Consider the following 22,766-nt stretch of genomic DNA (forward strand, 5'->3'; position numbering starts at 1 on the left):
GTATTTAAAAAACCCTGTTTAATCCAATTCCACAGCTTTGAAACAAAAATAAATTAAAGTGCTGCAAGAACTGTTAAAATAAAAAATTAAAAGCATGTAAATAAGTGAAAAAAATAGTCAGTGAAAAACGAAAACAATTTTATTTCAAGTAGATATCTTAATTGTAATTAGCAACATATTAGAATCATGTTTATGATACAATTCAAAGCTGCAGCCAATTAGATACCCCAAAAAGCTTGTAACAAAGCTGCAAATGTGTAACTACAGCATAAATAAGTTTTATTGCACACCAAGAAAGCAGCCCCCAGATCAATTTCATAGTTTGTTTCTGAAACGCGGTAAGGCATGCTCTGTTACCAGTTCATGACTTTTTAGTCTTGAACTGCAGCTTTTCTGCCAGGACATTTTGGAAAACAGTTTCATTAAATCCAGACTATTAACTGTAAATCTGTACACATTCTGCGTACACGAAGAATAAAAAATTACAGCATTGCCTTAGACTGTCGTATCTATGTAAAAACAAAATGAAAGCAGCAACAGGAAGGGATGGAAAAAAGAAATCTAAAAGAATAAAGTTAACAGCTGTTAAAAAGATGCATAATTGTGGTACTGGAACTGAGAAAGACTGGGGGGTTTCTAATGCATTTCCAAAGAGAGAGAAAAACACTATTTTTATTTTGGAAGGAACATGAGGTACACAATAGCATTCTGGAAATAACATGAATTTGTCAGATTTTTTTTTAAGTTTTCTTAAAAAGGAAACAAATTTTAAGTATTACATAGAAGATCAGAGTTCAAATTCTGATCAAATATGGGTGTACTGAAGACAAACAGCATTAGAGACTTCCGAGATTGTGCCATTTATTTAAGGGAACAAATACTTCATTATCAGTAATGCTGTCAGTCCCAACTAACAAAGTAGCTACTATTTTCTCCAGTTATTCAATAATTAGTAACTTACTAACAGCAATGAGTTGCTAATAAAAGCATGTTTGTTAGATGATTATCATAAAATGGCAGTGACTGCTTGTTCAGTGCAATAGTACCTACTATAGTCATACTTTCAAATAACTGTGCTCTGTCAAATTTCTGTAAAGAAACTGGTCCGTATGCAGTTTTATATACAAGACACTAGTCTACATTTAGAAAAAGGAAAGAAAAAAAAACCCCACAGAAACAGAGAACTAAATTTAAGAGCTACACATTTAGATATTTCTTTGCAAATTCTCCCAACAATGATGCAAAGTCTCAGTCAGCGTGGTTACGTTTTCCTTGCTGGCAAGCAAGGGCTGTTTATTTAACACTCTTTTAAGGGTTTGGGGAGGGAGAGTTTTTTCCTGGCATTTTGTGAGGGCTGTATTAAAGAGAGATTACAAAAACAAGCATGTATTTTGTCAGTTTGATGTCATAAACCAAATTCAGGCCCACAGGGTAAAAAAAAAGCCAACAAACAACTCCCCACCCCCCACTTTGTTTAGCTATGTAGGAGAGGGCAAAAGAAATGTCTATGGAAAGTAGTCTAAAAAAAATCTGATGCTGAAAGCATTGAGGATTCTCCTTGTGCTAGGAGACTGACTTACAAAGACCAGCTGCGGCTCAGTATGAAACCACTGGAAGAAAATTTCATAATTCCCCATGCTAAAAGCATCAAAGTGTTTGTTTTTACCCTTGTTACAGTCCGCCACTCCACCTTCCCCACACTTGCAATTTAAACTAGAGCTTTAGTAATCTTCTACACTAAGCACATTGCAAATACCACGGATCCTTTCCATGTCTTTTCAGGCACTTTTCTGCCCTTTTCTGCTTCAAGGCATGTGTGACTATTACGATCCATTCTTATGCCCCACTCTCCACTCACTTCCCTGCTTTAGCTCTCCCATGGGATGTGCTCTGGCATCCCCCTGACCTCCCAAATCTATGCTCACACAGTGCTCGCAGAAGTACTCTTAGTTCTAATATTATTTTCTCTTTTTACTCTCCTCCTGGGAGAGAAGTTGTCACCATTTGAAAACTGAGGTAACTGGCAGAAATCATGTGGAGGTACTGTAATGCTGGGAAGTATTAATTGGTGTTGTCAGCCAGTTCTTTACTTCATCATCAGTGAGAGAAGGTGCCAGTCCTGGCAAGCAGCCAGTGGCAGGCTCCTTTTAGTGCCTTTTTTCCTTCCCTTCTAGTCTTCATGAAAGTTGCTAAGGTTTCTAGGCACCAACACCCACAATACAACCTGAAGCTTTGGAGTGCTGGATGTAATCAATCCTAAAAGCATCCACCACTGCAAGCAGAAATGGAATCAAGTAGATATTCTGAACTTTTTGTCTGAGGTACCTCAAGGTATCACGGTAACAAATCTAAAAACCCCACCGGTTATATAAACAACATGCAATCTAACCTAAGTGATAAGATATAGTTGCTATTACAGAATATAATCACAGTGTGATCATTGAAGTGCATGTTTTGGGGATGCATTTCTTGCCTTTGAAGCAGAAAGGGAATCAAAATTAAAAAATGAAGCAGTTGCAATAAGTGCTCATACATTTTACATTCATTCTCATCCTCGAATGTTGATACATCACAGATTTTAAAACAACAGGATTCTGCACATTCATGTCAACCACCTCTATGTGTGTCTTTTGGATTAAGTTTTGCTGTTTGCTGTAAATTCTTAAGAGGCCTAGCTGGGCAAAGCTAAATACATTTTTCTGTGTCACATTTTCTCTAGAAAGTGATAAAAAACAAACAGCAGATCAAAGTAAACCTATACAGGCAGAAGGTAAACTCCATGGGTAACATAATGTAATGGGAACAGAGCCCAGATTCATACCAAGAAGGCTGGAAATGTTTGTGAGGAAAAACACTCAAAGAAAGCATTCCTTATTCCAGTTTTCATCCCGCTCACACGTTAGCATCATATGCATCACAGTTGTGTGCCTATGGCAACAGACTGATGCATCCCTAACTGAAACAATCAAAAACACCGATTACAGTTCTTTTTAAAATAAAAATATAAGCTGCTAGATCTTGGAGAGTTTCCTCCATTTGAATTTTGTACCCATGTCCTCCCAGGATGAAATTCCTATCAGAAGAAATGGAACTAAGCCTTTCTTTAGCCAGAGGAGCCTGTGCACTCTGTGCAAGAGTAAAAAGAACTCAACAGCCACCTAAAGGTAGTGAAATATGTAGTGGATACTACCTAAGCAGACCCAGTGCTACTGAGGAAGCATTTATTGCTACCAAAAAACATTACGTAAACAATCTGTGCAAACCAAAGGAGAGTAACTAAAAGAGAAGCAAATTTAGGTTGAGCAAATTGCTTTAAAAACAGAATCCTTCCAGCACCCAAGAATAATTGGTTTTGCATTTGGAAAAGGCATTGCTCACTGCTTTCTCCAAATATTTTCACATTTACTTAAATATTTTAAGCAAACACAGCCAAAATTATTCAGCCTCCCCCCCCCCCCCAAGTCAAACTGATGTTGTAAGCATATGATCTGAAAAACTGTAAGGCATCTTTTTGCTCATGCTGGAAAGCTATGTGAGTTTCCATGTGCTAGTGTGTGTGTGTGTGTGTGTGTGTGTGTGTGTGTATGCACAGGGAGGAGGGGAAGACCTCCTTAACAAGTTCCTCAGGTGAAAGGGAAGGAAGATGACTCAAGTAGGCCAGGCCAGCATGTTAGATACTTGCTGCACCTGCTGCCCCATGTAGCCACACTTCTCTCTCTCTGTTTTGTAGAGCAAAGCTGACAATCTTCCCCCCGCTGATCTTCCCATGAAATTGTCCTAACGTTTGTTTTCTGTTCCTGGCACTTGTGCTGTCTCCTTAGCTTTAAAGTAGCACTAAGCAAGAGTTTAAACAAATGGTCCCAAGAACAGTAACTTAAATTGATGGAATTCATGTAATCTCTTAGAGTTGTGAAGATCCTGGATTCAACATTTCAGCAAAAACAGAGCAATATTGAACAGGAATGTTGGACTCCATACAGTCAATAGCACAAGAAGCATTCATCAGGCATGCTGGCTTCTCTCCCTAAGCCAAGCTGAATAATTTGCCATTCCACTTGGCTCTTCTCTACATTACCTCAAAAATAACTGCGTTTTAAGTCTTTTCAGTGTGATTAGTTTTCACAAGCAAAATACCAAGATGTTGGTTGTTTATCAGTTCTGTAGATAGTATAAGAAGCAAGGAATTAAATGTAATGATTCCAAACTAATAGAAGAGATAGGACTACATGCAGGGGGTTTAACTGATTGTTCTCGAACAAGAGCCAATTTACCCACTAAGCTGCACAGTCCTTTAAAGTACATTTCTGAGCCTCAAGCACCATCCCTATTCCTATGGGAGGAAAAAATGTACAACACAAAGGAATCGCAATAAATACACAGGAAAGAGAAGAATGATGACAAATATGCTGAAATATTAAAAGAAAATATGAAGAAGAAGATAGGTAACAACAGTGGCTTAATCGGAAAACTTTGAGCAGTTACTCAAAGCGGTGTCCACAGAGAGCTGCTATTCACTTTGTGCTGGCTCTCCTTGTTTCCAGCTGCTAAGTTCACATTTAAAGAAGCTAAAAATATGTTAAATACTTTCCAAATATTAGTTTCCCATGTAAGCAATTGGTATAAGTTGCCGCAGAGATGTTGCTCTCTTGCCAGTGAGAAGAGAAATAGTACACAGCGCTGACAACAGAAGTAATATTCTAAGAAATCGATTCTCTTGGACAAGACACAGTCCAAATGTGAAAATTTGAAAAGGCATTATTTTAGCTACAAGAACTCCTGACTATTCCCCTCTTCCAGCAAGTCAATATATGAAAATGACATTTATGAGGGGTTTATCACCAGTGAGAAAAGGTATGCTCTGCAATACTCGGAGTTAAAGTATGTGCAAGGTTTCTAGCAATCAAGCTTTCAAGGTATTTCAATGAGGATAAAAAAAGAAGAGTAGCAAATGTCTACAATTTAAGTACACTGTCTCCTGACAAAATTTCACAATGCTGAAGTGATATGTGACAATACAAATGTACCCACTTAGCATTCAGGACTCTCCTTGACAGTAAATTCAGCTCTATCAAAAAGTAACTGGGAGGGAGACAGAGGGATGGGACACAACACACACCAAATACATCCAGTTCTTCCTGTTAAATATGAAGTATAACAGGCTTTTTTATGACATGCCCTCCTCCAAAAACAGCAGTGCTGCTCAACTCCCACATGCCTCCCAGTTTGACTTTTTGTGACTTAGAACATTATACTTCCTCAGTCCTGAGGAATGATCCAAAGTTTGTGGAGTCAAGAGGACTCTTGCAATTGCCCAGAACCCAAACTACAGAACATGAATATCTATGGAGGCAGGTAAAACTAATGTCTTATAACATTAAATCTTCTTTTAAAGCCAAACATGACAGATTATTATTATTTTTTTTTTTTAGGAACTCTGAAATCCACAGCTTTCCACATTTTTGGAAATATGCTGCAAGTCACAGCAGTGATAATCTGCCAATTACAAGGCATGTGTGAGCAAGACGTTTTTTGTCTTCCAGACAAACAAGATTATACAGCCTATTCTCTTAGTGGGGATGAGGCAAGGGAAGTGTTAAGATTGCAGCTGCTGCAGAAGTGGAAGCTGCAACTCCCTTGGAGATTGTACTGACCGTGTAGCCTATCGTGCCATTATAGGATGCTACTGTACTAGTTACTGTTCCATTTTGGGTTTTTTCCTGAATGAGACAAACCTAAAGCTCTGGCTTGCTGTAGTTAAAAAAAAGTCTTGCAACACATCTTGCAAAATTCCACCCAAGTTCCAATTCAGCTCAAAATCCCAACTATCAGAACTTTCTAAATAACTACTTAGAGGGTATTCTTGAATACGACTACTTTTCTTCACATCTTCTGTGACATTTAGTTTTGAGATTTATCATATTCCCATTGCCCAGTCATGATTTATTTTATATGTAAAAGATGACACATACTGAAGGTAAGCGGGAATCACCACCATTTCAAGCAGCTACATCTGTAAGGAAATCTTTGAAATATGATGGGGGTGTTGTTACTAGAAAAATCTAACAACTTATAAAAATGATCTAAATTTCACTAAACCCAGGAAAGGACGTATCAATACTTTAGGATATGAGATACTGTACTATAAAAGCTTGCCTTTCTTTATTATGCTGAAGAATCATGTCTGGCTGATGTATTTATTTTGTAATATTTAACTAGAATAGAAAAATAGATGAAGTTCAAATGAAAATCCTGTTTAGACTATGTCAACAGAGCATAAAGCTAAATGAAGTGATTCCATATTTACTATAAAAACATTTGCTAATAGTAAAGTTACCAATGGTTATCTATCAAGATCACAACATGAAACAGTTCTGCATCTTAAGACCCGTGTTAAAGCAGCAGACACACAAAGTTCAATGTAATTTTTTGATTCTGCAGAACAGCATCACACAGGGCACTTTATAGTCATTTTATCATTAGCGTAAATAATTAATAAAAAAACAAACAACAAACCCAAACAAAAACAGCAGAGGAAGTCTCCAGCTCACTTTTTATTTTCGAAATTGCAAGTCACCAAAGGGCTTTCCGCTAAGACAGCCAACTCTCACTTTACACTTGCTAGCAACAGGAATTCAAACTAACGTATCTGGTATACTGAAACAACTGCTCTTTTATAAAGGGAATGATTCAGAAAACTAGAACAAATGACACTGCCCTAAAAACTATAAGCCTTTAGACTCAGTTCATAGACTTATGCATTATTCTACAGTAGACTGAAGTTCTATATTCATCTCAGCAAATCAATCCACTAATAGGCATCAGTCATCAACACTGAAGTAAAATCTGCCATTTGAAACAGCTTTGATGTGATTGAAGACTCACACACAGTCATAAGTATGACAGAACAGCTTAGCTATTAAAATGTTTTATCTAGAAAAGAACTGTTCATCCTAATTGACTGAAATACTCTTTGAACACTATTACTGCAAGGCTACTTCACTATGCAGCACTTTAGCATGTAGCCACTTGACTTAAGTGAGATCCAGCATAACCACATCAAATCTTGTTAGATTATCTTCTCACACATACTTTTGCCAAGAGACCAAAACAATCAAGCTGTCATTTTTACTACCAGTCACTTAAGTTAATTCGATACTGAAACTTACTGGGATTAATTATAAGAGCTGCATGCAATCAGCTATTTCTATCAGTTTTTCTTTTTACTGCACTAATAGAATGAATCCTACTAACCACATCAGTTGAAATAGGTTGGCAGGTCTGGATGGAAGCTACTCTTCTGCACCAAGCCCAGCCTCTCACTGCAAGATATGCAGTGGCAGGGGTTCCTTTAAGCAGCGCTGTGCAGCCCTGGCCCAGCTCCAACACTGACCATATGTCAAGCTGACAGATAAGAAGCACAAGACAGACATCTAAAAACAACTGTATGCTGTCCAGCCACCAGGCAGCGAGCGTTTCTAGGCCTACCTCATTACTCATTTCAGGGCAAATTTTAAACACATCAAAAGTAAACACACCTGACAAAAAAAACCAAAACAACAAACCACAAAACAAACCGAAAGCAAACGAGTGCACGGTCATTATTAGAAAGGCTGTGCCATGATAAGCTCTACTTCAGGAAGTTTCCACTGAATATCATAGTTGATCACCAGAAGCACAGCCAGAAGATAAATAATAGTTTGTGCCTGTAACAAATTCCCTTCTCCGTTATATTCACAGTGCACAGTGTGTTAACAATTCACGATAGAAAGGAATCAAACATAGCAGCAACTGTCACCAAGATTAGACTTTACAGAATCAGACAAAAGGCTATAGATTGAATACCTTAAATGAAGGGTGATTTGATTTTTACCAATATCTATTAATGCATCATAGGATTAATCAGTTTTTACCATCACTTCTTGTTACCAGGAAGTATGGCATATCAATTCCCTGTATGTAGGCAAACATGTTATCTATCACAATATCGTATCTATCATCTTCCAAAATTACTAAGTAAACAGCATGAAGGAATAGCTAAAAATTATTCCAGCAAATTATGTAATTTCTATAATTCCATATAATCCATTTCCATATTCCAAATTAATTAAATCCACGTGAACTTACCTACAGTTTGGAGGAGGGTCTAATGTAATTTCTGCAAGTTCTTTCTGAATCCTTAAAAGGAAAATATAAAAATCAGGATTTATTTTATATTTTTCATGAAGCTGTAATTCTTTCAACTTTATGAACATTTCTATAGTAACCAATAATAACAAAATATAATTTTTGCAACTTCTGATGGAAAGCTGTTGCTGTAAGTTTTCATGAAACTGCTCAAGTAAATATGGAAGTAAAAATCAAATATTTTCTGAAAAATGATCCTCCAATCTGGGACAAGTTATGCCATGACTAGCTACCTACAAAATCCCACTTTTTCTACAGGTCAAGGATCTCAGCTCCTTTGCTCACACAATAACTAATGTCTCATTACTCTTCTTCTGTATTTCCCCTCTGCCTACGTGTCTCATAGCTCTTACTCTCCACAATATTTAGTTTCTTAATGCATCTCATATTGACAGGGCAAAATAAGCCCAAATAGACCAGACAGTTATCTTTCACCCTCCCCAGAAAAGCCCATCTGGGCCTCCTCCTTAACCTCCTTCTAGGTATCAGGGTGCTGCTATCAGGTGTCCCCAAAGCCAATCCTCAAGGGGAAATGCTCCAGCTCCGTGGTCAGACTGCAGACATGCTGCTGGACTTGCTCCCATGCGTGCCTTCTTTGAATTGGGGTGCCCAAAACTGGGTAGATGCTATTCCATATGCAGTCTAATGAGAACTGAGTAAAGGGAGATAAATCACTTTACTCTCTTCATTGACAGTGCTCCTGTTAAGACATTCCAGGAGGCAGTTAGCCTTTGTTGCTGCCTCACGGTGAGCTTGCCAGGGTTCCCACATTCTTCTCAGCAGAGCTGCTCCCCAGCCTGTACCATTACCAGCGGTTAGTCCTTCCTAAATCTGATGCGTGTGATATTACATTTGTTCTCGCTGATTTTCATGAGTTGCTTATGAACCCTCTCTTGGCGCCTGCTGAGGTCTTTCTGAGCAGTAGCCCTGCTTGTGCCAACTGCTCCCCCCAACTTGCTATCATCTGTAAAAAATGCTCTGCCAAATCCTCCAAGTCACTGACGAAGACATGAAGCTGAGCAGGTCCAGTAGAGATCCTTGAGGAACTGCACTCATTAGAGGCATCCCGCTGGAGCTCTTCCTCCAGGCAGAGCAACTCCATTCTTAAGGATTTCTGAACATTCCTAGGCTGATGCTGACACACTAAGTCCTTGAAATCCTTATTGCTGACACATCTAGCAATACGGGTTCTTTTCCCTTATAACAGCATCTGCGTAAGAGCCAGTATCTCACCCTCTGAAGACATTTAAACATGCAGAGCAGGAGTTTATAGAGTTCCCAAAGGAACTTGTAGCTTACAGTTCCCAAGGACTTGCCAGAGTATGATGCCATAAGCAGGACTGTGATGGCCACCTTCCCTATACACTATGCCCAAGGCTTTTTTATAGGCTGCTTCAGTGCAAAACCACAAACATTTAGAAGGAGGACAAAAAGCAATTCAATGCACCCTCAGTATTTTCTTCTTGCCTTCTTCACAGGATTTCACATACGGGAGCACATGGCTATTTCTGCTATTCCTTACACTAAGAAACAAAATCTGCACAATAACACTACTCAAATTCCCAAGATATGTGCTCAAACCAGAATACAAAAAGTTCAGGCCTGTTAAAAATGGCTGCCACCACCCATTTTGCTTATAAATACAGGCAAAGAAAATGTTTTATCAAAATAAACATCCAGATATATTGACATATAACATAAAAATGAGCAGTTTAATCCTCTATACAGTGTTAAAATCCAAACACAATCTTACATGCTGAGGGGTCTCACAGCCACTATCAAAATTCCCCCTGTGCCACTCCGAGTTGATTTTATGGCTATAATGAATAAATGAACCAAAGGCAGTAGAAGAACTGGCCTAAACCAGAAACTCTAATCCTGCATCATTCACATTCTGAAATAATTAGGACATATGTGGGCAAGATTTGCAGCTAGAGGTAATAATAATTTATCAGACCAGATGATATCATTGAAAAGATAAAAACATTCTTTCAGATGATTAGCTTTTCTTCTAACCTGTGTACCCCAACCCTATATACACACACATTAGTTACCCCTGTAAACGGGGAGAAATTCAATGTTTATTTGCTTTTTCTACTGATTGAAATATTTACACCTACAGGGTAAATATAATTTCCCCCCAAAACATAATTCCTTTCTTGCAAAAATACAGGCACAGGCTGCTCAATCCACCACCTTTTTTAAAAGGGAAAATCTGATTAGTGACTTCTAAGCACATCAACATGTTGCTTTAAAAAAGTTACTCCATTTAAATAATCGTAACAGTTCACACCTTTCAGAAAAGAGATTTTACAAGTGTGGGAGATGCATAAAATATTTATTCTCTATATGACAAATTTCTACTGTGATTTTGAAATTTACTATCACAAATTTAAATCATGGAAAGCCTAGGTAGCATGGAATCTTCAATTTCTGTGGTTTATGGGTTGCTTTTTCTGCCTTCTGGGAAGTTACAGAATGATGGCATTGAACTCCTATTGAGTCAGGGATTATTCCTTTGCTTTACATACAGTAGTAAGGACAGTTAATATTTCATTGCACTACAGTGAGTCTGAGACACATCAAGAACAGATTGACAAGTGCAACTTGGATCCTAGATCAAAAATCTTACATTCTTCCTCCTAAATCCTAACCCACATTCCTTCTGTTCTGAAAAAAAAAAAAAAGGGTACAGAGACTTTCCTTTTCTTCTTCTGTTCAGTTCAATCCAAAAGTTCTAACTTCTAACGCTAAGAGCACTAAAATGGCCCCTTATCAAGCTTTTCCTGTGATTGAGCAAACAAGAATCATAGAATCATAGAATGGTTTGAGCTGGAAGGGACCTTAAAGACCATCTAAATAAAACAAAACCTTTCTGCTTCAAGCCATCAAAATTGATAAGATGATACTTTCTATTTATGTTCAAAAGTCCTAATTGCTTTTGCAAGCATCTAATATAAAAAGGTGTTTCATTCATTATTGGTTTTGTACAAACAAGATATTAATACGATACTGTCCATCAATTGCTCCTTAGCAAGTTGTCCGTGTTACTCTGCGGCATCCTGAACTAAAATTAATACATACACCTTACACCTTTTTTGTTGCGACCTTAATTTACCTTGCATTCATGCTGAGAGCACATTCATAAACAATTTCTGCAGAGCAGCTGACATGCAATAGCTTGTTCACATGTCACAGCATTCAAAGTTACAATTAAATCGTCAGGCAGCATCCCAGAGAGTCTTGCACTGATAAGAGACTTCCAGTGTCCAAGGTGGCCTTTATCTGCACGAGTTATTCCACTGCTCTGGCACGTGTTTCATTGAGTTGCCCTCCAAATCTGGCACAGGAGAGGATGTGCCTCATTTCCTTCGCTGACCACAGAGGGTTCACCGCGAGAATATGTGGCCTCTGGCAACAAAACATTTTTTGCCGAGTTCTTTCTGGCATCATTTTCTTTGGATTTTCTGCCTCACTACTGCTGTGTTTAGCTATATGAGAGAGGAAAAAGGGCTCTAAACTAAAATCATTATACATATCCAGTTTATATTTAGACAGATGACATACTGGTTTACTGTATACTGGGGAGCAGGGGAGAAGCCCTTGCTAGTAATCAAAGCCCTGGGCTGTACACGTAGGACATTTAATTTGCAATGTCAGATCTCATACTCTTTGCTTTGTCTTAAAGAAGCCATTTGACCCCTATCTCTCTTACAGATATACAGATATAAAAATATTTCCCCCTCCATTTTACTAGCAGAAAAGAACAAACACAGTTGCCTTCCAGTAATAGTGCAAAGGTTAATCTACCCCTAAATTCAGAAGCATCAAAGTACATTGTGGATTTCAAACATTATTAATTCTCACAGACACATATTTACTACTGTTCCAAGCCTAGGGGGAATCTGTGCTGTTTCATGAAGGAAACAGTAAAGCTTTCTTAAAGGTAAGAAAAAACTGAACATGGCAAAGGATTTCCCCACATAATTAACAGTAAAAGAAGCAAAATAAAGGACTACATGACAATAAGCTCTTTTTACCATGTCTACCTTTCCAAAATACACATCTCTATGCATTAAAGCCTCATGAACTAATAGTCCATGCCAAAGACTATGCTATTAAGAAAATACTAAGAAATTAAATTATGGGTATGTATTGCAGTATTATATAAACTGTGACCGAGCAGAAAATTCGGCTAAAGATGGTTAGATTCATACTGGAGGAAAAGAAATATTCTCGCCTCCATACTAGATGCACAATAAATGACAAGGATATTTCTTTTAAGAAAAAGCACTCCATATTTTGCTGTCATGTTCAACATGCTAAATTTCATTCCCAGATTCCTTGAAAACAGTGCTGTGATAAACTTCTCCGAGGAAAAAAAAAAGGGGGGGGGGGGGGGGGGGAAGTACTTATTTCTATTTTGTTGCATTTTGGACAAATTTAACCCATTGCCTATTTGCTAGTCCTTCGGGTTGTAACTTCTTTCAATGAAGAAAAGATTACAACCAAAGTTTCAAAGTTCACAATTCACTGTAGGCACAGATGGTTATAAAAAAAATTCACCGACTGGACACATAACAATACAGATTTTCAACTATCAACTTCAGAAGCCAAGGAAAACAATACATTTATTTGTTGAGCTACTATGGCAGCCAAGAATGGTTATACTTCTCTCAATCCAAAGGTCATGCTAAGATTTGCTACTTAAGAGGTAACAAGATGCCTGCTGTTTTCAAGGACAGCAATTCAATTCCATGTCTGAACTGTAATTGTGATATGCAGCAAGTTTCTCAATCTTGACATGTTGGGTAAGAAAGGTTGCTATTTAAGGTGATGCCCTCTGGGTGAGGAAAATTGAAGGACCGGTACAGTGTATGACATATGCTGTAAGCTATTACACCTGTATAGCAGCTAGTCCTAAAAGTATTAACAGAGACTGATGGTGTGTGATGGCATTCTGCCTTCTTGATACCATCTGTTAGCAATGCTTGATACCTGTTAACAATGCTAACAGAAGAGACTCTGTATCTTCAAAACAAAAATCTTAGATACTGATTCAAATCATTTCAGGTAGCCTCCATAATCAGCTCATTTTAGAAAGCAATGGTTCAGTTGATACCCTGAAGGGAAGGAATGCCATCCAGAGGGACCTTGACACACTTGTGAGGTGGGCTGATGCCAACCTCATGAAGTTTAACCATGACAAGTGAAAGGTCCTGCACCTAGGTCGGAGCAATCCCAGGCACAGCTACAGGTTGGGTAAAGAAGAGATTCAGAGCAGCCCTGTGGAGAAGGACGTGGGGGTGTTGGTTGATGAGAAAATGAACACGGGCCGGCTTCAGTGTGCGCTCGCAGCCCAGAAAGCTAACCATATCCTGGGCTGCATCAAAAGGAGCGTGACCAGCAGGTCAAAGGAGGTGATCTGCTCTTGTGAGACCTCACCTGGAGTATTGTGTACCGCTCTGGTGTCCTCAACATAAAAAGGACATGGAACTGTCGGAACAAGTCCAGAGGAGAGCCACGAGGATGATCAGGGGACTGGAGCACCTCCCGTATGAAGACAGGCTGAGGAAGTTGGGGCTGTTCAGCCTGGAGAAGAGAAGGCTGCGTGGAGACCTCATAGCAGCCTTCCAGTATCTGAAGGAGGCGTATAGGGATGCTGGGGATGGACTCTTCATTAGGGACTGTAGTGATAGGACAAGGGGTAACGGGTTAAAACTTAAACAGGGGAAGTTTAGATTGGATACAAGAAGGAAATTCTTTCCTGTTAGGGTGGTGAGGCTCTGGAATGGGTTGCCCAGGGAGGCTGTGAATGCTCCATCCCTGGCAGTGTTCAAGGCCAGGTTGGATGAGGCCTTGGGTGATATGATTTAGCATAAGATGTCCCTGCCCATGGCAGGGGGGTTGGAACTTGATGATCTTAAGGTCCTTTCCAACTCTAATTATTCTATGATTCTATGATTCTATATTCATACATAAGACATGGTAGCAGTTTACTTATATACAAAAAGCAAAAGCCAACATGCTGCTAAATCTTGTTTTATATAAAACCTAATGCTACTGAAAATTTTTTATATCTGACTACATAAACGTACAAACAAAACACAGAGCAGAGGTATTCCAAATACAGATGCATAAATCTTCCTTCTAATCCAAGATATACAGGAGGTATCATACTGTAATACAAAAATACTGTGACTACAGTTCCATATGCATGAAAAACCTTTCCAAGTGAGAAAACATAACTTCCAAACTCAGGTTAGTCTGCAGCCTGTGACTGTGGCTCCAGTGCTGTGATAACTTGCTGGTGTTCTGTGCTCTAAACAGGAATTAAGGAATCTTGACCAAAGCCATAACTGCAGTACACTGGTGTTTGTTGTTTTGACTGATTTTAGCAGAGCTGAATCCTTCAACTGTAATGGAGTTATTAAAGGGAATTGCCCAGTGAAACTCCTAAGTGAAGATTATTGTGACTTTACAGTAATGCCATACAAACTCACTGAATTCAAAAGCTAGAAAAGGTTGCTAAGCATATATTCAGTCTTTTTTCCATCAGGGCAGCAGAATCACTTCAATTCATTCATATTTTTAAAAGATGACTTTTTTAATCTGGTCAAGAACGACATTCCCATTGAGGAGGTATAGCCTTATTCCTGCACTATTTTTCACTTCTAACGAACAAAATAATAGTATTATTATGAAGATACTTTATATGTAGTTTCTGTAATACTTGTCACAAATCGAGCACTCAGTGCCATTTTTCCTTCCTTTATGTTACTCCTCTCCTTTTTATCTTCTATTTTAATTTCTGATTTTCCTTGAGACATTACTGGTTTTAATTAAAAAGCAAAGAAACAAAGCCTCCACTATGGAAACCTGGCCAGGTTAAGAATGTTTATAGAAACATAATCCCAATTCTAACAAGGTCACAAACTACCAAATACTGAAAAAACAAAAAAACCAAACAACTCACCCCAAAAACCAAAACACCCCCCCCCCCAAAAACAGCCTATGATACTATAAAAAAAAAAACATGACTACAAAAAACTATGTTGCTGTGATCTTTCCAAGGATTTTTTTTTCCCCAAAAATTGTATTTATTGTGCATGTATCTATAGAACTCCTGTAAATCATCTCAGATTTTAAAATGCATAATAAAAGGCTTTCCTTCAATATTAGTACACATGTGAAGCTGGCTTTAGAGTCCAACTGGCAGACGTACTGATGTCAGCAAGTGGCATAATTAGTTTCAGCAGAATCATAAGCAGATATGATTAAACTTTAAAAGGTTTAAATAATTTTATCACTGTGAAAAGCATGTTGAAAAAAGCTCTAAGCTTTGAAGATACAAAGCTAAGATTAATAGACCAATTTCTGACATATCATTATTAATTTTTTAATAGGATAGTGTCCACAGGCCCTTGTCAGAATTGTGGCATCATTACATTAGGCTTTGTACAAAATTCAGAACACAGACTCTTTTCTAAAGATGTTAAAAACTCATTTTTATGACCTCTAAAGTCATGACTAGTCCAATATTCCTAATATCTAAAAAGCAACAACAGCAGGACACAGACTGAAAGAGAAGGTGGACAGAAACTTTAACGGCTGTGAGGATTAACTACATCAGGGTTTGAAGTGAAAGTTGTTATGGTCTGGCTTTGGGTTTTTTCCTTTAGTCATAAAAGGAAATAGGGGCAAGCTTTGCTGGCTATCCTGTAAGTAATATGACTACATAACCTCCTAATTGTGTCATAGTAGGAATGGGTCTTCAGAGAGCATTTCACTGGGGAGGAAAAAAAGAAGGCTAGCTCTAAGGAAGGTGTCTGTGGCAGAAGAAAAGCATGACAATGCCTCACTGGAAAGACAGAAGAGATTTCAGAAAAGTATGTAAATGGTAAGGGCAGATTAAAGACTTGAAGATAAAGACTTGAATCCTGAAGAGATGTACAAACATGTTCGTATACTGATATTAATGAACTTCTACTATATGCATATGTTATAAATTATGGCAATAGGGCCTCAATGCTTTTTCTTTACTGCAGCACCATAGCAGCACAACACCAATAGTTTCTCTTTTAGTTTACACAACCTTGAATTAGCAAAGAAACAGGATCTGGGAATACTGCATCAGGATCATCTGCAGAACTGGTCTCTCATTGGATTATTTTAGAAGTGTTTAACTTCGGTCACTATAATCCCATTTGAATCCTGTTGCCTAGACTAACACCCTTACACGTACTAATGGAGCAACACTAAGCTGTAAATTCCTTCTGTCTAGTCCAAGCAAGACAGCCATTATCTGGAGATTGACATGATAGCACAGAGTAATTTAATTAGCTATTCTACTAACCCACCTTTCAAGTAGAAAAGAGAAGGAAAAGAACTGGGTATTAAAACAGACCAGAGTTTTTAAGTAATGAAACCAACATGCATTTGTTGTTCACTCAAATATTTCTGACCTGACCATCTGGGGAAAGGAAACACAGTACTTTACAGCAATAGGTATCACGGTAGTCCTAACATGCTGAGTTGCTGAACTGTCTGAAATGTTTATGGTTAATTAACTGTAAGTTACACTGACAAGTTTCAACATCAGTCATACATACACATATAGAGATATATTTTATAAGGCTACAAAACTGTCTGAGTTTTACTAGCAATAAAAAAAATGTCAGCTTTTATCATGCAAGCTACTATTAAAACCATGTGAAAGAGGCAATCTGTCAAAGAAGGGAAAAAAGCATACAGGTCTCATTATTGTGACCAGTCTTATTAGGCTTTTACACTGACACAGTAGTGTTATAATGAAGCAAAATTAATATACTGAATCAATACATACATCTGATAGCTGAAGAAAGAGAAGGGAAAAGAAGACACAAAAAGAACACTGTACCTTTTAGCACTAGTTGACAGTTTAGCAGCTGTTTTGCTTGATATTTTCCCCTCTTTTTTCTTGGGTTGAACCTGCTCCCTTTCTTGTTCCTGCTGAACGCCTTCACGCTGATCTCCATCAGAGCTGCCTCCACTAGTGCTTGGACTATCGTCAACTCTCTGCCCCTCCGTAGACATGGCAGATGCTGCACTGTACAAAAAAAAAAACCACAAAAGTTAGATTTTTCAGAAGGAACTGTCCAATAGCATTTCTTTACATAGATTCGTGTTTTTGTCTTAATACATACCGCTTGTGTTACAGCACTTCAGTAATTTTAATACTGAATAGTTTTGCCATCAGCATTTTAACAATAATTCAGGAGTTGGCAATTTTAAACTCTATACCAAATTAATATTAAACCCTTATATATATATTAAAATCATGAGTTATTGTATTTAAGCAGGAAACACAATTCTGCAAGCATAACACCATTCAATATGAATGCTATTTTTCAACTGCTCAGCAATGTCATGAGTTAGCTACCTCATCACTGTGCCGCTGGTTCAAATCTAGCATAGTTTGTTAAAAACTGAGAGCTATTACTGTCTTAAGACTCTCTGTTATCCCATATGAAATAAATCTGTGGGCTCATTCAAAGTCTATAATGTGGGTTTCCACATTACAAAATCCGCATCTTGGCATGCTCAATGGAAACATTCACAGAACCAAAAGGCACTAACACAGGACTGTACTTACTAAAATTGTGCACTTCTAGAGCAGCAAGCATGCTGGAGAGGATGTAACAAGTTTTTCCTAACAACTTCTGTTCAGGTAACACGAAGCAACAAAGTTGTCAGAGAACAGTGACAAGATATCTTGGTATATTTCAGAAGTCAAGTTAAGGCTTTATTTGCATTCTTCTGATAGTAGTTCACTACTTTCATTTCTTCCTTCATTTGAAATAGTATAACAGTATGCCAACAGATGTGGAATTACAAGCCCACTGTTACAGCTGTCATGACTTCTCAAACCGTTCTAACAAAGGGCAGATGCCCCCGAAAAAACTCTTACTGAATTAGCATATGTGGTGGCAATGACTGCTAGAAAACTACAAAAACAAAAATCCCAACAAACAAACAAGAAACCCAAACCAAACCAGGTGGTCTTTAACTCCAAACCTATAGTTTATATATTGCATTTTACGTATCCTCCCTATAGATTTCAGTAAAAGAATCACTTTCAAAGCAGAGAGGCCCAAACGTTACTTGTTTACACCCACACAATCCCCACATATCCGGGTGGTTTTCTGATCAAATCTGTCTGAATCAAGAATTTGCTGTTTCATACACAGTTTTAAACTACTGTGAACTTCAACTTGCTTTTCCTCTCACCTATGTACACACACCGTCACAATTAACAACGAAACTATTCTCCCTGACTATTACACGTTTTAATACTCTCTCAAGGGAGAATAATGAGACTGCAGGCTCGGATTCAAACATGCTCATTCAGCGGATTAAACAAAGTTCATCTCCCTGCACATACTTATAGGAAGAGACAGCAAAGGAAAAGTAAAGTGACATCAATGCCAGCAGGGTTATGTTGAAAAGGACACTTTTTAAAAAGGCTGTAAGTGTTCTAGTTAAAGCTGCATGTAAAAAAATAAATTAAGTCCTATGCTGCAAAAGCCTTTCCAGGATCTAATTCTATAAACAGTACACACCATGGAGTGGAAGCAGTAATCTTTTCAGGCATTACTGACACAATCCAACTAAATTCAGGAGGAATTAGATCTTTTTTGTGTAATTTACGAGGCTGAACTGAAAAGGAGATCTGGATATATGGCATCCCTTCAAAATGTTCAGATTTAAGAGAAACAGCAAATAATATCAAATGGTGTTTCCCTTAATCAGCTTAAGCTACATTTTGGATTTTATTATTAAAAATGATATTTTATAAATCTATTTTATATATAAATTTATATAAATAACTATAAACACAACACTTAGTCTGCTCATTGAAGTAACTGAAATAATGCATAGTTTGCATGCTAATATTAAAGTAAAAAACTGTTCATTCTTAAAGAATGATTTTTCCTATGGTACATCTACAACATTGTCATAATTCTTATATTTACAAAGCTTAATATTCAGATATTAACAACCTGGTTATCAGATTTTAAGATAAGAGTAATAGAAGATTTAGAGGTAATAAACACAAAAGTATCCTATTCTGACAAGTCAAAATATGCATTTAATAACTATAATGCAATTTTGATATCAAGCACCTGTTCCTTGCTTCTACATACAGCTAAAATACAATCTCATATTTTTTTAATAACACTTTTGATGGCCTTTATTTACTCTAGATTTCAGTTCTGATCTTTGCCCAATACATCTATTTCTAAAGAGAAAAATTCTCTTCACAATTGTACATAGGCTTTAACACTGTAGACCAGAAAGTTTAAAACATATTTAATAAAGCTTACATGCACAGGACATCCACCATGAATAATCTTACTTATAAATATTAGTAACACCCAAAACCAACTGTGTTCACTTTGTAAGTTCAGATTACTATCCATCAGACAAACACTGTAACAGTAGCCCAGAGCATATAATTACTCTAACATGTAATGCCAGCATTTACAACAAGAAAATGCTTAAATCTGTCATTTGATGTCTAGATAGTTTCTTGGTTTTCTTTCCCCTCTCTCCCTGTTCCCCTCTCTGACACCCACACAGTTCTTGTCGTGCCCTCTCCTCACAATATCTGTGATTTTAGGAATTTTGCATAGTTCAAGGGATGCTCAATGTCATGGTAAAAGTGTGTTGTAAAGGGCCTGGAGTTAGACACTTCAAACTTAAAGGACAAACACACAAATAAAAGGATGGGGATGGAGGGGGGTGGAGGAGGAATTACCCGAGGGGATGACGCTGTGAGGAAAACATTTCACTGCCAGGAACACAGAGAAATACAAGATACTCCTTGAACCTGGACAGTCATGAACGTGTTTGCAACTGTCACAAGGAGCACAAGGAAAGACACACGATGTCCATGTCCCCAGCTGCCAGGCTATTCCACATTCAGACGGGGGTTGCTAACCTCCCTGCTGTGGCAGCGATAAAAATGAGCAGAGGGGACAGAGGAAGGAGTGAAAGGGGACTTAAAAATCTCTCCTTTAATGTGAGATGATTCAGCAGAGACACAGATTACAAGTGTAACTACAACTATCAGTTCGAAGTGAAGAGTGTCCAAAAGGATCCTGCTTTGGCCCTACATATCTACTGGCACATTCCCCTCCCTCCTCAAGACAAAAACCGAAACAAACTATAAGAAGAAAACCCAACTGCAACTACTCCCCCACCTCAAAAAAAAAAAAAAAAAAAAAAAACAGCAGTCAGGGACAGAGAGATCCTGGCAATGTGCAGATGGGTCCCAAGGGTGGCAGAGCTAGTGATGATGTCTTTCTAAAGCAGACTGAATTTCCTATAAGCCAAGATAAATGGAATGGTTCTGGAGGGTCCACGAAGAGCAGCAACAGCAGCAGCCGCCTTACTTCATCTTCATTAGAAACCGTAAAGGGTAAAAGGACCAGAACATCATGGGAGGGGACGCAGCAGGAGCCCGGTTTCTGAGAGGGGAAACCGGAGAGACGGGATTGGCATCCCCGGGCTGCCACGGCCCCACCATGTCCCCCCCGCCAGTCGAGGAGACCCATCATGTGGCATCGTGGGGTGCGAGGGCATGGGCACCCCAAACGCCGGGCTTGCGGCGGTCGGGCCAGGGTAAGAAGTAGGAGCCAGCCGTGGAGAGGAGGAGGAGACTGAGATAGGAAGACGTCGAGGGCACACGAGGGAAGGGAGGAGGTTGGGCTGCGGGGTTCCCCGGGGCTCTCGGGGGTGAGGAGAGGGGTAGTATCCCTCCCTCGGGGCTGTAGCCCGGGTAGCCCACCGCGGCGGCTGGAAGGGATGTAGAATGTGGAGTACGCCGGGATGCTCGGTCATGGAGGGCGCGGGGGTGTAGAAAGTACCCAGCGATGGAGCGACCCCGGGCCGCAGCGAGTGCCCGCGGAGCGGGGCCGGGGGTAGCGGCGGCGGTCGCTGGTCCCGCCCGCAGCGGGCAAGCAGGACAAATGGACACGGAAGAGTTGTTGAAGGAGTGGGAGGGGTGCTGAGGAGCAATGGAGGCTGAAGCGGTGACCGGAGGATGGATGGATGGAGGGAGAGATGGATGGATGGATGGAGCCGAGGGAAGCGGTGGCAGAGATGCAGGGGTGGCTGGGGGCGGGCGGGACTGTTGCTGAGAAGGGGCTTGGCCAGGGGTTACAAGGGAGAGAGAGGGACCAGGAAGCGTGGGGGGTGATGGGGGGGGTGGGGGGGGGGGTGCGGATGGGGGAGGGGAGCGGAAAGATGAAGGTAGAAACTGAGGGTCGCAGCTAAACGGGAAAGAGGGGAGAGCGCCGTGCGGGAGCGATGGCGAGGGACGGGGCGGGGGGAGGGGACCTCAGCCGGGCAGAGGTGTGCCTCGGGAGAGACCGGGGAGGGAAAGCGGCGGGGTTGGGGGGTCCGCTGCTACCTGCAGGGGAGCGCAGGTCTCTGTCTCTCCGTCTCTCTCGCTGGTGCCGGACACAGGCTGCGGGACGATCCGACGGGGGTCGCCCCGACTCCGGCCGGGCGCGGGGCTGGAAAGGGGCCGCAGCCGCTCACTGAGTCATGAACCCGCTCCCCCGCGCTCCTCGCCCTCTTCTTCCTCCCTCCGTGCCTCCCTCGCAGCAGCAGCGGCAGCCGCTGACTGACTACCTCCAGCCCCCGCTGCCCGGACAGAAGTGAAGCCGCTGACGCGCGCGGCCCCGTCCCCGTCGTCGCCGCCTCCGCGCGCGCGCGCGCGCCCCCGCCCGGCCAGCGCTGTGCGCGCGCCCGCCAGCGAACCAATTAGCCCGGGCTCCCGCGGCCCGCCGAGGGAGGGGCGGGATGGGAGCGCGCGCGCGCGCGCGTTCTTTCGCGAGGGGGCGGAGGAGGGGGGGGGGGTGTGATGGAAATGGGTCTCGGGCGCGCGTCCGCGGGGGCCGGAGGAGGGGCGGGAGCCGGCAGCGGGAGCGCGCGTTAAAGGGAAGCACAGCGGGCGGGAGGGGGGGGAGCGGGGCTGAGGAGGCGTGAGGGCATGGGGCAGCCCCAGCCCCAGCCCCAGCCCCAGCCGGGCGGGGGGAAGGCAGGTCTGGGTTCCCGATTCGCTCCCCCCCCCCCCCGCGGCCTGTCATCCGCCGCTCCGCATGTGAAAGTTCAGGGGTGGCGGGGTTGGGGGGGCTGGGGGGAGGGAAGAGCAGCGGGGCCCGGTATCAACTTTCTTTGCTGTTCTGGTCTTTTTCTGGTTCTTTGTTCCCTCGGCCGTGTCCTGCCCGCACCTCCCCGCGGCCTTTGTCTCAGCGAAGCCACCGCGTCCCTCGGCTGGTGGGGCTGGGGACGGGCCGGGTGCCCCGGGAGCAGCGAGGGGTGCCGCTGGTGCTGCCTGACGGAGGCCGGTGCTTTGGGGTCGTAGTTCGGTGCTCATCGCGGTAGTTTCGACCGCAGGGCTGCTGCGTCGTGATGGCACAAACAGCTCCCTGCCACCAGCGACGGCCGGGTGACGTGCCCCATCCCGGTTGGAGATGGGTGTCCTAGCGTGATTGTAGTCGGTAAATGAATTTCCCCTCCCACACAGGTAG

General features: G+C 41.0%; 1 protein-coding gene across 1 annotated transcript in view; it reads right to left on the reverse strand.

Moving 5' to 3' along the window:
* The window catches only part of LOC130607665 (ubiquitin-conjugating enzyme E2 E2), a 210,456-nt gene extending 188,587 nt beyond the window's left edge, over positions 1 to 21,869 (reverse strand). Inside the window, exons 1-3 of the mRNA XM_057424960.1 lie at positions 21,641 to 21,869; positions 17,084 to 17,272; positions 8,125 to 8,175 (exon numbers count right to left, since the gene is read on the reverse strand). Of these exons, the coding sequence (XP_057280943.1) occupies positions 8,125 to 8,175; positions 17,084 to 17,259 (227 nt within the window). The 5' untranslated portion in view covers positions 17,260 to 17,272; positions 21,641 to 21,869. The remainder of the gene's footprint in view (positions 1 to 8,124; positions 8,176 to 17,083; positions 17,273 to 21,640) is intronic.
* Between the last annotated feature and the right edge of the window lie 897 nt (positions 21,870 to 22,766).

The sequence above is a fragment of the Pezoporus wallicus genome, unplaced genomic scaffold (assembly GCF_028554395.1).
Source record: "Pezoporus wallicus isolate ANWC-B61680 ecotype Strahan unplaced genomic scaffold, APGP_CSIRO_Pwel_v1 contig_3181, whole genome shotgun sequence".
In the NCBI taxonomy this organism is placed as follows: domain Eukaryota; kingdom Metazoa; phylum Chordata; class Aves; order Psittaciformes; family Psittacidae; genus Pezoporus; species Pezoporus wallicus.